This window comes from Macrotis lagotis, chromosome 4, assembly GCF_037893015.1.
Source record: "Macrotis lagotis isolate mMagLag1 chromosome 4, bilby.v1.9.chrom.fasta, whole genome shotgun sequence".
Taxonomy (NCBI): Eukaryota; Metazoa; Chordata; class Mammalia; order Peramelemorphia; family Peramelidae; genus Macrotis; species Macrotis lagotis.
The window spans coordinates 35,588,938-35,602,294 of NC_133661.1; the positions used below are offsets into that span (position 1 = coordinate 35,588,938).

General features: G+C 44.0%; 1 protein-coding gene across 1 annotated transcript in view; it reads left to right on the forward strand.

The window, feature by feature from the left end:
• TBC1D2B (TBC1 domain family member 2B) overlaps positions 1-13,357 on the forward strand; it is a 70,135-nt gene that overhangs the window by 39,416 nt on the left and 17,362 nt on the right. The window contains exon 6 of the mRNA XM_074232514.1: positions 439-828. Coding sequence (XP_074088615.1) covers positions 439-828 — 390 coding nt within the window. The remainder of the gene's footprint in view (positions 1-438; positions 829-13,357) is intronic.

Here is a 13,357-nt window from a genome sequence, read left to right on the forward strand (position 1 = left end):
GTCCTCAGAATTAATGGTAATTTATGTCTGTCTGAGACAAGCCAGTTAGCCAGATTGCTTTCTGAGCAAATCAGAAAAAAAAAAAGATAGATCATTTACTTACGGGTACTTGAATAATTCACATGTTAAAAATGCCTCAGATTCTAAGATGAATTTATTATTTCCATAGCATTTTTACTCATGTAGTTATTATGCAAGCATTATGATTTCTTGTTCCCTTGCTTTCTTTAAAACGTAAATATCTTTTTTTTAAAGTCCATCAAGGAGAAGAAAGCCTGGGTTTTAGTATTATTATTAGTAAAATTGCTCCATTGTCATAGTATCTGGTTATTGCTTTGTGGATAGTTGCTGTTATTTTTAGGTTTCCTTCACTGTAGGTTTGAATAATTCAGTCTACCTTGGTTATTCCCCTGGCTCCTTCTCCTTTCCCCTCCCCAGGAACTCGTCCGACTTTTACAACAGACAGTCAGGTCATCCCAATATGATAAGTATTTCACTAGCAGCCATCTCTGTGATGGAGTCCCAAAAGAGAAACTTGAGCTTCTGCACCAAAAGGATGATCAGATCTTAGGCCTCAGCAGCCAACTGGAAAAGTTCAATCTGGAAAAAGACAGTCTCCAACAGGAAGTAAAGAATTTGAAATGCAAAGTTGGTGAACTCAATGAACAGCTGGGCATGTTGGTGGAAACAATCCAAGCCAAAGATGAAGTGATCATTAAACTTTCCAGACAGCTCAGTGAATGTGAAGGGAGCATGTCCTCCCAAGGGCTCAGCACCTCCACAGCCTCTTCGGTTAACAAAGACCTCCAGGAGCTCGACAGACTAAAAGTAAGTGTTCTAAAAGATATTCTTGATTCTTATTTATGACAGGAAGAGGAACCAACACGCTGATGGGAATGACTGGGAAATGTTGGTTGCTAATAATATTGATGATGATCCTGAGAAATTGCTGACTCGATGTGATTATAAAGTAATGAGACTTGACTTTAGCAAACTTTGAAGATGTCATTCACATCCAAGTGAAGATTCTCTATTAGAGTAATTACTTGAGGTTAGCAGTCAATCATCAAGCATTTATTTATTTTTTAAATTATTTTAAGGCAGTAGGGTTAAGTGATTTGCCCCAGGTCACACAACTAGGGAATTAATAAGTGCTTGAGGCTGAATTTGAACTCAAGTCCTCCTGACTCCAGGGCTGGTGCTCTGTTCACTGGTCACTTAGCCACCCTTCATCAAGCATTTATTAGGGGAACTGATATGTATCAGACACTGTCCTAGATGAACTTCAGAGGATTTACAAGCAGAGAGAGGCTTGCTGTAATGATAAGAGCCCTTGAGGATCTCCCATTTAGGTCAGAAAAGGCCTCCTGTGGAAGGTAGCACTTTGCCTGAGTTTAAAGGAAACAAGGCCTTCTCAGAGACTGAGGGGAGCAGGGAGTGAGTTCTTGACAAAGGGCAAAGTTGGTGTAGGGTAGAGATGAGAGATGGGAAGTGGTGTCCTGTGGGAGGAACAGCAAGAGGGGCCATGTGATTGGTCTCAGATGAGGCTGGTATGCTTTAAATGGTTTTGTAAATACCCTGGAATTTGTTGGTAAGTCACTCAAGGTGACCATAGTGTTTTACAGCTATACATTTTGACCAAAAAACACTACCCAGGATGATCCATGACAGTAATGTTTTTTTTTTTTGTTTGTTTTTTGCAAGGCAAATGGGGTTAAGTGGCTTGCCCAAGGCCATACAGCTAGGTAATTATTAAGTGTCTGAGACCAGATTTGAACCCAGGTACTCCTGACTCCAAGGCCCGTGCTTTATCCACTACGCCACCTAGCCGCCCCAGTAATGGTTTTTAAAAAACTTCTTATGTATACTCCTATGGGCAAGTTAAAAAATAATCAGACTGGTTTCTTAGCCCCAAAGAGCTAAGCTGTACTACTTTGGAGAAGAATGCCCCAAACTTCCTCCAGAAATGAAATGAAAGGACAGGGCTGGGGTTCTGGGTTACTCTAATTGAAGTAGCGGAACCAAGAGTATGGTCTACAGGAGGAGACAGGATCATCCTCACTTGAGGTATTCACATCCTTCTTTATTGCTGGAAGAAAAATATGAAACCTGCCTCTCTCTTCACCTCCAGATACACATTTTTTTTTTTTTAGGGTTTTTTGTTTTTGTTTTTGTTTTTGTTTTTTGCAAGGCAATGGGCTTGCCCAAGGCCACACAGCTAGGTAATTATTAAGTGTCTGAGGCCCCATTTGAACTCAGGTCCTCCTGACTCCAGGGCCGATGCTCTATTAACTGTGTCACCTAGCTGCCCCCAGATATGCATCTTCACCTGTCTATTGGGCATTGCAGACTATGTAGCCTATGGATCTCTCATATGCGTCCAAAACAGGGTTACCTTTTCCTCCAGGCCCTCCCCTTGTCCATCTTCCACTAGTTCTATCTGGGTGCCATCAGCCTTTTCTTTCAGACTTGCAGCCTACTATTTTACTTTTGAAGCATTTCTCAAATTCACCCCTTTCTCTCTTGTGATACTACTGTCCCCTTCTCCTGTCCTCCATACACTCTTCCTCCCTCACCTCTGGACTGTTCCACAGCTTCTGCTGGGTCTTCCTGCCTCCAAGATCTCCCTACTGTAGCCTGTCCTCCACTTCACTCTCTAGTTGTCACACCACCTCCTATCTCAACCCCGGGATCAAATAAAACCTCTGCTTGGCCCTCAGAGCCTTTCTGAGCCTGACTCCCTCCCTCCCTGTACTCTGCGAGTCAGTGACATGGCCTCCGTGCTGTTCCTTGATTCTGATTCTGTACTCTCCCTCCCTCCCTCCTGGCTTCCCCAGCTTCCTTTACATTTCAGCTGAAAACTCACTTTCTACAAGAAGGTGCTGCAAATGCATCTCTCCTGTAGATAGCTTATTTTTGCCTCATTTCCACACTGTCCCCCTTAGACTGGGATCTCCTTGAGAGCAGGGACTATCTTTACCTTTCACTTAGCACCAAGCTGAGTATCCAGTAGGCACTTAATAAATGCTGGTTGACATGAGTGATGATGTCAAAGACTTTATCCTCTGAGGCTCTGCTCCCATATCTCTCATTAGGAGATATACAGAAGAAAAGTCCAGGAGTATGAATACAGGGTTGAGGTCCAGTCCTGCCAGACTAGGGTCCAAGTAAACTGAACTGGACAAGGAAAGCAAAGGATGACCCACAGATGGTGGGGGTAAGGATGGATGGGCCTTGTCACTTAGGGGAAGCAGGAAACAAAATTGCTCCACTCTGATTCAGCTGCTTTTCTCTGCCAAAGAGAATGACCTTTGTACTGGAAAGGAATAAGAAAGATGACTCAGAGAGTTTGATCCCTAAGGTAAATATGGAATTAGTAAGAAAATCCTTGATGAGTTCAAGGCATCTGACTCTAAGAAATCATACCCTGGCAGGTGCAATTTCTGAATCATTGTCAATAATCTTTGAAAAATTGTGGAAGATGGTAGAAATACCTCAGATAGAGGCATGATTAGCAAAAAGGGAAGATTCTGGAAAGAATAAACCATTCTAGTGACCCTGACTTTAAAATTTTAGGTTATATTTTTAAGGCTTCATTAGTGAACATCTAGAAAAAGCAAGTCATGTCAGACTAATCTCATTCCTCCCCTCCCTCATGGAAAAAAAATTCTAACCCTAATTCACCCACTATGTATTCTTCTCTTTGATTTTTTTTTTCCAAACTAGAGCCAGGATGTTGCATTCTTCCTCAGTGAGTTTTGTCTGATTGGATTTACCCATTGTGCTAGCTTTTTGTGATCATTTGACCTCATTATACAAATTCTTTGGTCCATGGGGACCTCGTAATCATTAGGGAGCAGTTTGTTCTGTCCATGGGCCTGGAGCAGATTTGAGATCCTAGGGAAGATTTGAGAATTATGACTCTTCCCCACCCCCTCGAAACTGTGCCCCAGAGCACTCTAATCCACACAGTTCAGGATAAGTCCATTAGAGAGATATAAAATGCTGTGTGAAAAGCAGGCAAGAAGGTCCACTGGTTAGTAAAAATTACTAGGTTCCAGACAGTGTATGAAATCTGGGGATACAAAAAAATGACAAAACCAGCCTGCCCCCAGGGAGCACATGTAGCTAGTGGAGGAGACACCAAGACACATAGAGACATTGCAGTGGGGAGAACCCAGACAGACCTTGTGCAAAAGAGGGGCTTGTGAGTTGAGACTTGAGGGGAGCCAGAACTGGGTTTTGCCAGCAGGGAGGAAGAAGGACCAAGAAGGAGCAGATAACATTGGGGTTAGACTTGTAAGAGTTGGGAATAATTGCCTGGAGAAAAGTAGGAGGGAAAGGGGATGGATGAAGAAGGGGGAGGCGATATTTTGTAGAGCAATTTGGAACTATGCCCAAAGGGCGCTACCCCTTGACCTAGGAGACATATATATATATGTCAGAAGAGAAGAAAAACAGAAAAGAAAAGGACCACTATACCACTATAAGGATATTTATAGCAGGTCTTTTCTGGTAGCAGCTGGAGATTGAGGGAATGTCCACCGATTGGGGAATGGATAAACAAATTATGGTATGTGATTATGATGGAGTACTATTCTGCTTTAAGAAATGGTGAATAGGGGTGGCTAAGTGGCGCAGTGGATAGAGCACCGGCCCTGGAGTCAGGAGGACCTGAGTTCAAATCCAACCTCAGATACTTAATAACTACCTAGCTGGGTAGCCTTGGGCAAGCCACTTAACTCCATTGCCTTGCAAAAACCTAAAAAAAAGGTGAATAGGGATGATCTCAGTAAAACCTGGAAGGACTTACATGAACAGATATAATGGGAAATATGCTATATACAAAGTAATTGCAATATTGCAGAATGATCAGCTATGTATCACTTACCTTTTCTCATCAGGCCTGTAACCCAAGACAAAGCAGGGTGATAAAGAATTCTATCCACCAGAGCTAATGGTTTCTAAATACAGATTGAAGCATTAAAGTAAAAAAAAGAGTTGAAGGGGAAGAATTTTGTAGTCTTCAGAATGGAGCTTATCTTTGAAACAGAAGCTCCTTTTTAAGCACCACTATTCTCCCAGGGGTGCTGTCTCTGGCTGGGAGAACATCACAGTCTTCTTGGAATGAAAGTTGTGGGTCACTAAGGCAATGGAGAAGCAGACACATATTGAAAATAAATGGACTATAGCATATCACCAGCAAATAACTGCATCCAAGAAACTGTATAAAATAGAATCAATTTATTGATTTATTAAATATTTCCTGTGTCCAAGACACCATTAAGCCCTGGGGTACAAAGAAAGGCAAAAAAACAGTCCCTGTCCCCAAGGAGCTCACAGTCTGATAGGAGAGAAAACCTAGAAACAACTCTATTCAATAATCTCAGAGGAAGATACTTGCATTAAGGGAAATTGGGAATGGCTTTATGTGGGATTAGGTGGGATTTTAGCTGGATGGGGAAGCCAGGGAGCATGCCAGACATGGGGGGGGCAGCCAGGGAAAATTCCCAGAGGCAGGAGATGGAGTCGTTTTAGGAACAGTTAGGAAGCTAGTGTTACTAAATTACAGAGTGGAGTGAGGTGTAAAAAGCCTAGAAAGGTAGGAAGGAATCAGCTTATGAAGGGCAAAGAGACTGGGCCAGATGAGTAGATCTGATGATAATCGACTAAAAGATGATCCTTGAGTCTAGGGGAACAGATAAGATTACCAAGTGAAATAGAATTGAGGGAAAAGAGGGCTCCAGGGGTCCCCATGGGGCACCAGTGCTTAACAGGAATGTTCTAGATGTTCATCCCACAAAGGAGTTTGATGAGGGGAAGTCAGACAGGGAGGAGGAGAAGCAGGAGAATGGTGTTCTGAAAACCTCAAGAGAAGAGTCTCATGAAGGAGAAGCCCAGAGCTTCAAATGCTGCACAGAGGAAAGAAGGATGAGAATTGAGAAAAGGTCATTCCATCTGGCAAAGCAAAGAGCAGTGGTCACTTTGGAGAGAGCCATTTCAGGAGACTGATGAGAATTAAAGAAGAGAAAAAAAAAAGTGGAGAGTCGATGCTAGATGGATGCCTTCTCTGAGAGTTTAGCCAGGGAAGGCAGGAAGGACATGGAACAGGAGCTATCAGGGATGATGGGAAGGATTTTGGAGGATGGGGGAGAGATAGGCAGATTGGTTGACTGTAGTGAAGCAGTCAATGGACAAAGGTTGATGATTAGCAAAAGTGGAGAGAATAAAGATGGTCTGCCTGAAAAGACAACATGGAAGGGGTCTATCTTGCACATTAGAGGGCAAAGAGAAGGGAGACCTCTTCCTGGGATGGAGGTGTGGGGGGGGGGAAAGTGCTGCAAAAGATGTCTGGGACCTGTGAGTTGAGGACAAGGATTGTAAAGAAAGGGCATGGGTGCAGGGGGCAGGAATGGGTGTGACAAGGCTGCTTTGCACTTGGTGAGGTCCTCTCTAGGGCCCAGGAGCTCAGTTTTGTACCTTTCTCCAGCTTCAGTAGCATGTGAATAGGAACAAGAGATGTAAGACCAAGAAGAGAGATGTTGTTCCCCAAGGGTGACCCTGGGTGCCTGTGGCCCAGCTCTGACTCTGGGAGACATGGAGAAAAGTTATGGCACATCGAATCAGTGCTCTCCACAGAACTGATGAGGGGGTGTAGGTGCAGTTAGGGGAGAGTGAGAAGACATGGGGATGGGGAACCTCACATTGATGAAATCAAAGGTCCATCGAAGCATCAGCCAGAGGGAGTCAAGACCTTCTAAGTGTGGGAACAGCCAGATAAAGGAAGATGCTGCAGGGAGGGGCAATATGAGGGGACTGCTAGAGATGGGCCTGTGGAAGAGGGGGCACAGGCTGAACTTCTCAGATCCTCTCTTCAGCCCTTCCACAGTCAGCACATGGGTTCTCTGTCTGCTTGTTGACTCTGCCCTAGACTTACTTGGTCTCTCAGAGTGTATGAGCTGCCTGGGCCCTTTCTGATCAACACTTCCAGCCCCATCACTGAAGCTGTGCATTGGGGCAATGTCAAGACTTTGTATTAACCTAGTTTAGTTGTGTTGCAGAGTCCAATCATAGCTCCTACAACTTAACTTTACATCATCTGATGTAACACAGTTCTAATGTCTTTATTAGAGTACCTGAGCTTTTTTGCTTGGTGAACTGTGAAATTTTCACTCCACTGTCCTCCTCCCCATCCAGAGGGGATCCTTGATGAAGTCATTGAGTAGACACAAGAATCACTGCTTTGCAAAGTATCTAGGCCCATATACTTTATGAATCATTTTTTTTTAACAATGTGGTGATCTCAACAGATTGATACTTGTTTAGTTATCCTTTATGAAATTTGATTAAATTTATCTAGAATGATTTGTGCTACATTTAAAGAAAATGGATGGATCTGAAGTCACAAGGGAATGGCTCCAGTTTACATAGGAAATTTAGCTAGCATAGGAAAGATGCTAGGTTAAACATCACTCATTGTAACATGTCATTAGACGATCCTGATTCATTGAGGGCACATGCTTCTAATTCATGGAAACTATTTATTTAGAAATTATAGGCCCCTGATCTGAGGGAAATCACTAGAATTTTCTGTCTACTTTAAGGCCAAAGTAGGAGAGAGAGGCTTCAGTCTTCTGCTTTGAAATTAATTTTCATTCTTTTGTTATTGTCTTATAAATCCCTAAAAGAAGCCCGGCATATTCTGTTTACAACCCAGAGGTCAGAAAGATGGCCCAAGGAGAAGAATTTCTAGGCCTTTGGATTCTTTTGAACTTTAAAAGTGACACTGTGGTCTAGTTGATAGAAGTTAGCTATCAGGAAGTCCTGGTCTAAGCTCAGCCTCCGATGCATTGGCTAAATGACTGTGGGCACGTCTCAGTTTCTCAGGCCCAAGGAGCTAGGGCGCCTTCCTTAGTAAGGAAAGAGTAAGTTACAGAACTATTTCAGACCTGAATTGACTGGGAGTCTGCTTGGAGTTCCCCATCCCTGAGCAATCACAAATTCAGACCAGGTCTTTTAGTAGAGGCAAAGACTGATAAGGAATTCCTGCATTCCTCAAAAAAACCCCAAATGTGTCACATTTTTTCCTTTTTAAATATTTTATTGATACTTAAAAAATAAAACAAAATATCTCTGTCACTTTCCAGTGACAATCCCTTCATCTCACCACAGAGCTTTCCCTTGTAACAAATAATCACAGCTGCAAACAATAGAAGCATGGGTTGGATATAAAATGCCCATCTCCTTTTTACCTCCTTCCTGTGGACTGCTGGCCTGGGAATGCCAGAGTTACTTTCCAAACACTTGCTGTCCTCCCCAGCCCTCCTGATTTCAGGCTTGGTACTCTATCCATTGTGCTGCCTAACTGCCTCACAGACATAGTTTTTAATACAAATGCTGCCGACTGTTTAACTGCTGGCTCTTCTCCTTCCCTTGCCAAAGCCCTTTGCTACCCCAGATTGTGTAAAGGAGAGGGTCTCAAGGAACATGTTGGTGTCTTCTGAGCTTGGCACTTTGCCTTCTGAGGAGTTTATGCTCCAGGAAAATGTGGCAGAAGGAAAGTGAGGACTTCCCTTCAAAGACTTTGGAAGGGACTTGTGGTTAGTCCAGTTCCAGAGATGTCACTCTCACCTCTTTGGTCCTGTAAGAGGTTATGGGTGGGAAGGGCTCTGACCTTGGAAACCTTTGAGACCCATGCCTGACTCTGCCATTTGTGACCTTGGACAGTTGCTTGTCTCTGGACCTCAGGAGGGAAATATACTCCATGTTCCCTAATGTAATTTCCATCCCAAGACCAGGTCCTTGAGCCTCAACAGCCACAACTTGTCCCCACTTACCTGTCTTTAATCTTTGTGCCTCATCTTACCTTACACTGTGCCTTCTCCTTTGGCCCAGAGCTGCCTACTCTTCTTCCACCAGCCCCATCCAAACCCCCTGGCCCAAGTTCTTGTCTTTCCAAGCTCTTCTCCTTCAGGTCATCCTTCTAGATTCCTCCTCCAGATTCTGTCTCTGAGCTTCACCATGATTCTGACGTTGATGATACCGATCTCCAGGTACTAGAAGAGAGAAAGATTTGTTCTGTTTTGGCCTCCTTGGCAGAGCTAGGGAGCCAGCAAGGAGAGAAGCTGAAAAAACAGCAGGACATACAGAACAGGAGAGCCCCTTGTTGGGTGCATGGTGGAGACTAGTGATGGCCTGAGATTATCCCCATGTTACAGTTGAGGAATTGGAGGCAAGTGATTTGCTCAGGGTCACACAGCTAGTAAGTGTCTGGAGCCAAATTTAAACTCAGATCTTGCTGATCATGCTGCCCCTGGATGGAGCACTGGCCTGGAGTCAGTCAGACCCTTCCCAGCTAGGTGACTACCTCAGTTTGCTCATCTGTAAAATGGGGATCATAATAGCCCCTCTCTCCCAGGTAGTGTTTGTCCTTACTGGTCCATGAATGGAACCTCATCCTAAATGTGGCACCATACCTTTGTAGGCTTCATCAGGAAGTAAGAGTGGACATTGCCTGGAAGAATGATTCTGCCATCCTGCTTCCCACAGCCTGGTTGGGCCGGCAGGTTCAGCTTGGGTCTGTTCTGAGAAGAAGCTGCCCTTCTCCTGTGATGTCTTAAGGGAAATTGAGGCAGTGGTCCTGCTCTTGGTAGGATGGGACTGAGCTTGGGTTAGCAAAACTAGAACTGAAGAACTTGAATCTGAAATAACTTGGGAAGTTTAGGGACCACATGGTTTGGGGACAAGATAGATTTTTTAAAATATTATAAACAGAAATATAGTATTATTTTGAAATTTTTTTTATAAAGTCTTTGCCCTTGTTAATAAAACCTAGAAAACATAGTCTGGCCCAAAGAGGGAAAAAAGGAGAAGACTAAATGAGTACTGGGAAAGGACATACAGAGCCCAGGTCTGGGAAAGAGAATTGTTTCAGGCACATCCCATTTCTGAGCTCAGAGTCTACTGGATTCTCTGTGGTTCTAGGTTCAGAAAAACTTAGTTCCAGATGAAAGAGCGGTGATGGCCAAAGATATGGTCTTTTTTTCTTCCTAGGAGATGAAGGGTCAGAACCTTGGGAAGCTTCTAGAGAGTCAGGGAATCAGAGTGCATGGAATCTCTGCTTGGCTTCTCTCTGCCCACCTGGACCACCTCCTTTTGGCTCTCTCTTTTCACTAACTCCCTGGGGAATTGGAGAAATCATCTGTAGCCCTCAGCTTTCCTTTGGGGTCCTTGGGAGGAAGAAGATGAAACAGCAGGGCTGATTGAATGGGAGAATTATGTAGATTTGCTACAGTGATAGACTTGAGAATTCACTTTAGTAATTGGAGAGGGAACCCAATCAATCTGGATTGACATTCTTTGTTAGCAGATTTTGTTTATCAAGATACAGGTGAACTTAGCTGATTGGCTCATCTCTTTGATTACTGTAGCCATGACCAGAGGTGGATAAACTCTCAGAGACCCCTATCTTTTTATAGGTGAACCTCTTCCTTCCCTTCTCCTCCCTTCCTTCCAGGGATGCCTGACCTATAGACTAGGCCTTTTCTTCTCCCTCTGCTCGAGAACCCAGCGACAGTGATTGCTAGTGGCTCTGGCCTCTGAGGGAGGCGTCCTCCGGGTTACTGGCCACTTTCCTCACTACTTTTCTTTCAGCTCAGTGGGTCTCTGGAAGTCCTGAGGTCCAGGTAGTTGGGATTTTCACCTGGATTCCAATCCTCCTGCAAATACTTGCAAGCTGTGGGACTCCCTGGCCCTGTCTCCAGCTCTTCCAAATTTGCCAGAACATTGCCCCCAGGGAAGGGGGAAGCGAGGGCCTTGAGAACTTTACCTGGGCCAGCAAAAGCATGAGTCTCCCAGACTCATTATCTTTGCCACCTCATTGCTTTATTTCCTGTGAAATTTTTGACAGACTTAGCCATAGAACATGGATCCAGTGATCTGGGTGCAGTGACTGGGGGAAGGCCCACTTTTTTCTTTTGACTCAGAAACTGTTCTGCCATCTGCCAATTCTGACCTGGGTGGGCATGTTAGCTTCTTTAATCCCATGGCATCAGCAATATTGTGGTTTTCCAGAATTTTTTCCTTAAAATAGCTCTCCAGGGTGGGTAGCACAAGCTATCTCTTCAACCTAGAGAGGAGAAAAATTGAAACTTGTGAGATTCACATGACCCAGATGGGTCAGGGCTGGGACTTGAACCCAGAACTTTGGACTCTTACAACCTGTTCTCTGCCCTCTTCCATTCCCCCCACCCCACTTAGGGAGTTTATGGACCACATAGTTTGGGGACAAGGTATATTTTTTAATGTTATTATATTGTATAATATTAATTTATATTTTTATATTAATATTTTATATTATAACCAAACTTTTTTATATTATAAACAGAAATATGGTATTATTTTGCAACCTGCCCCCCTAACAGGAACTTCTCCCTCAAATCCTGCTGGGTCTCTTGGAATGTCAGGTTAAACGGCTGCTTCTTTTATAGCCAGGTTGACCAGGCAGTTGGATCATGAAAGTTCAACTGGCAAAGAAGAGCCAGCAGCTGGTTATTTGGAGTATGGGAGGGCATGTAGACAAACCTAAGTGGTGCCAAATAATACTTGCTTTAGGAAAATTGACAACCATTTAAACAAAGGTTTCGACCAATGCCACCAGCAGGGTTGGCAGAAAGCCCTGGCACTTTCTGCTCTCAGTTCAGGTTGTTTCAGTAGAAACCCTTGGCTTCCTTAGCAGCTTCTTCCACCCAGGTTTAGTTGTCTGTTATTCGGGTCTGTGTTTGCACGTGATCTTGTGGGAACACTGGTTTCATCACTCTCTTGCTTCCTCCTTCCTATCTTTCCTGCTCAGAGTTCCAAGGGACTCGGTTTCCTGAAAGTGCTAGCTGATGGTGGGCCTGACTGTCTCTGCCAGCCTTAAGCCTCAGGTCAGCCCAGCTCCTCGCCAGCTGGTTAATGTGCTTTTGTGTCTGCACCTAGATCTAGCTGTGTGTCTCTATGGAAAATGTGGGAGTCGCCATAAGGATACATAGTCCATGGAGTGACACAAGTCAGGCAGTGCAGTTCTGGACTCCTCCCTGGACCTCAGCCCCCACCCTCCTGCCCCTAATAATGAAGGGGATTGTGCAGAAGGTTTTGGAAAATCTTCCAACTGCAACATGCTGTAATTTTAGGTTGTGTTGGATATGTTGCTTTTTCTATTTTTTTTTCTTTTTTTTTTCAAGTTTTTTCAAGGCAGTGGGGTTAAGTGGCTTGCCCAAGGCCACACAGCTAGGTAATTATTAAGCGTCTGAGACCGGATTTGAACCCAGGTACTCCTGACTCCAAGGCCAGTGCTTTATCCACTATGCCACCTAGCCATCCTGATATGATGCTTTTTAAAAAATGCACATACCAGTGTCTGGGAGTTGGGATTTGCCTAGAATGGAAGCTAGATGCATTTAATTAATTTAATTAAGAGGAGATGTGACATGCTATGAGAGTAGGATCTGATTCTCAAAAATCTGACTTGAAATAAATCTGACTTGAAATAAATCTCTTGAGAGTTGGTATCATGTTTCAGAGCCCTCAAGGAGGAATTGGGAAACCTGATTTCTAGTTGTAGTTCTCATTTGACCAGCTCCAGGCTTTGGAGCCAATACCTCCCACCCTTCCCTGGGCCTCAGTGTTGTGTTCCAGGCTCAGCCCTGCCTTCTTGATTTCTTCCTGAACTGGCTGTCTCTTTTCTGAAGTTCCCTCCAACCTGGATGTGCTTTGCTCTGGGGACCAAGGTCTCTTTGGAGTCTGACTTTGGAGTAGGTTGCAGAGGTCAATGAGGTTCCTGGGAAGCCACAGCTGGAACTGGGATTAACTGGGGTGCAACGTCTGCCCATCTTTGTGGTCTCAGTCACTCAGCCTTTCTGGGGCACATGCTCCTCACTCCTCTATTAGGAAGGGTCTCATGGAAGGAGGGAGAAGAAGCGTGAATGTCCTTCAGCAGCCATGTTTCTTCTCAATCTATCTACACTGGATTATCCTGCTCTCATAAGTGAACTTTGGAGCACTTAACATTTGTGTAACTTTTAGAAGTAATTCCCAAATCAGGGAGCTATGTTAAAGGCAATTGAAAAAATTGCCACCTTAAAACCAAGTCAGTTTTAATGTCTTCTTTGTTTTCCTCAAAATATCTGTCCTTAAATTGAAAGCCTAATGAATGCTTTAGTTCTGACTCCTTAGAACAAACCAGTTCTTGTAAAGAAATAACTCTGAGCAAGTCAACTGCTCTCTGCCTCAGTTTCCCCACATATAAAATGGGCAGGATAACAATACCTGCTTTCTCGGATTGTGGTGAAGACCAAATGAGAAAACCTTTAATGTC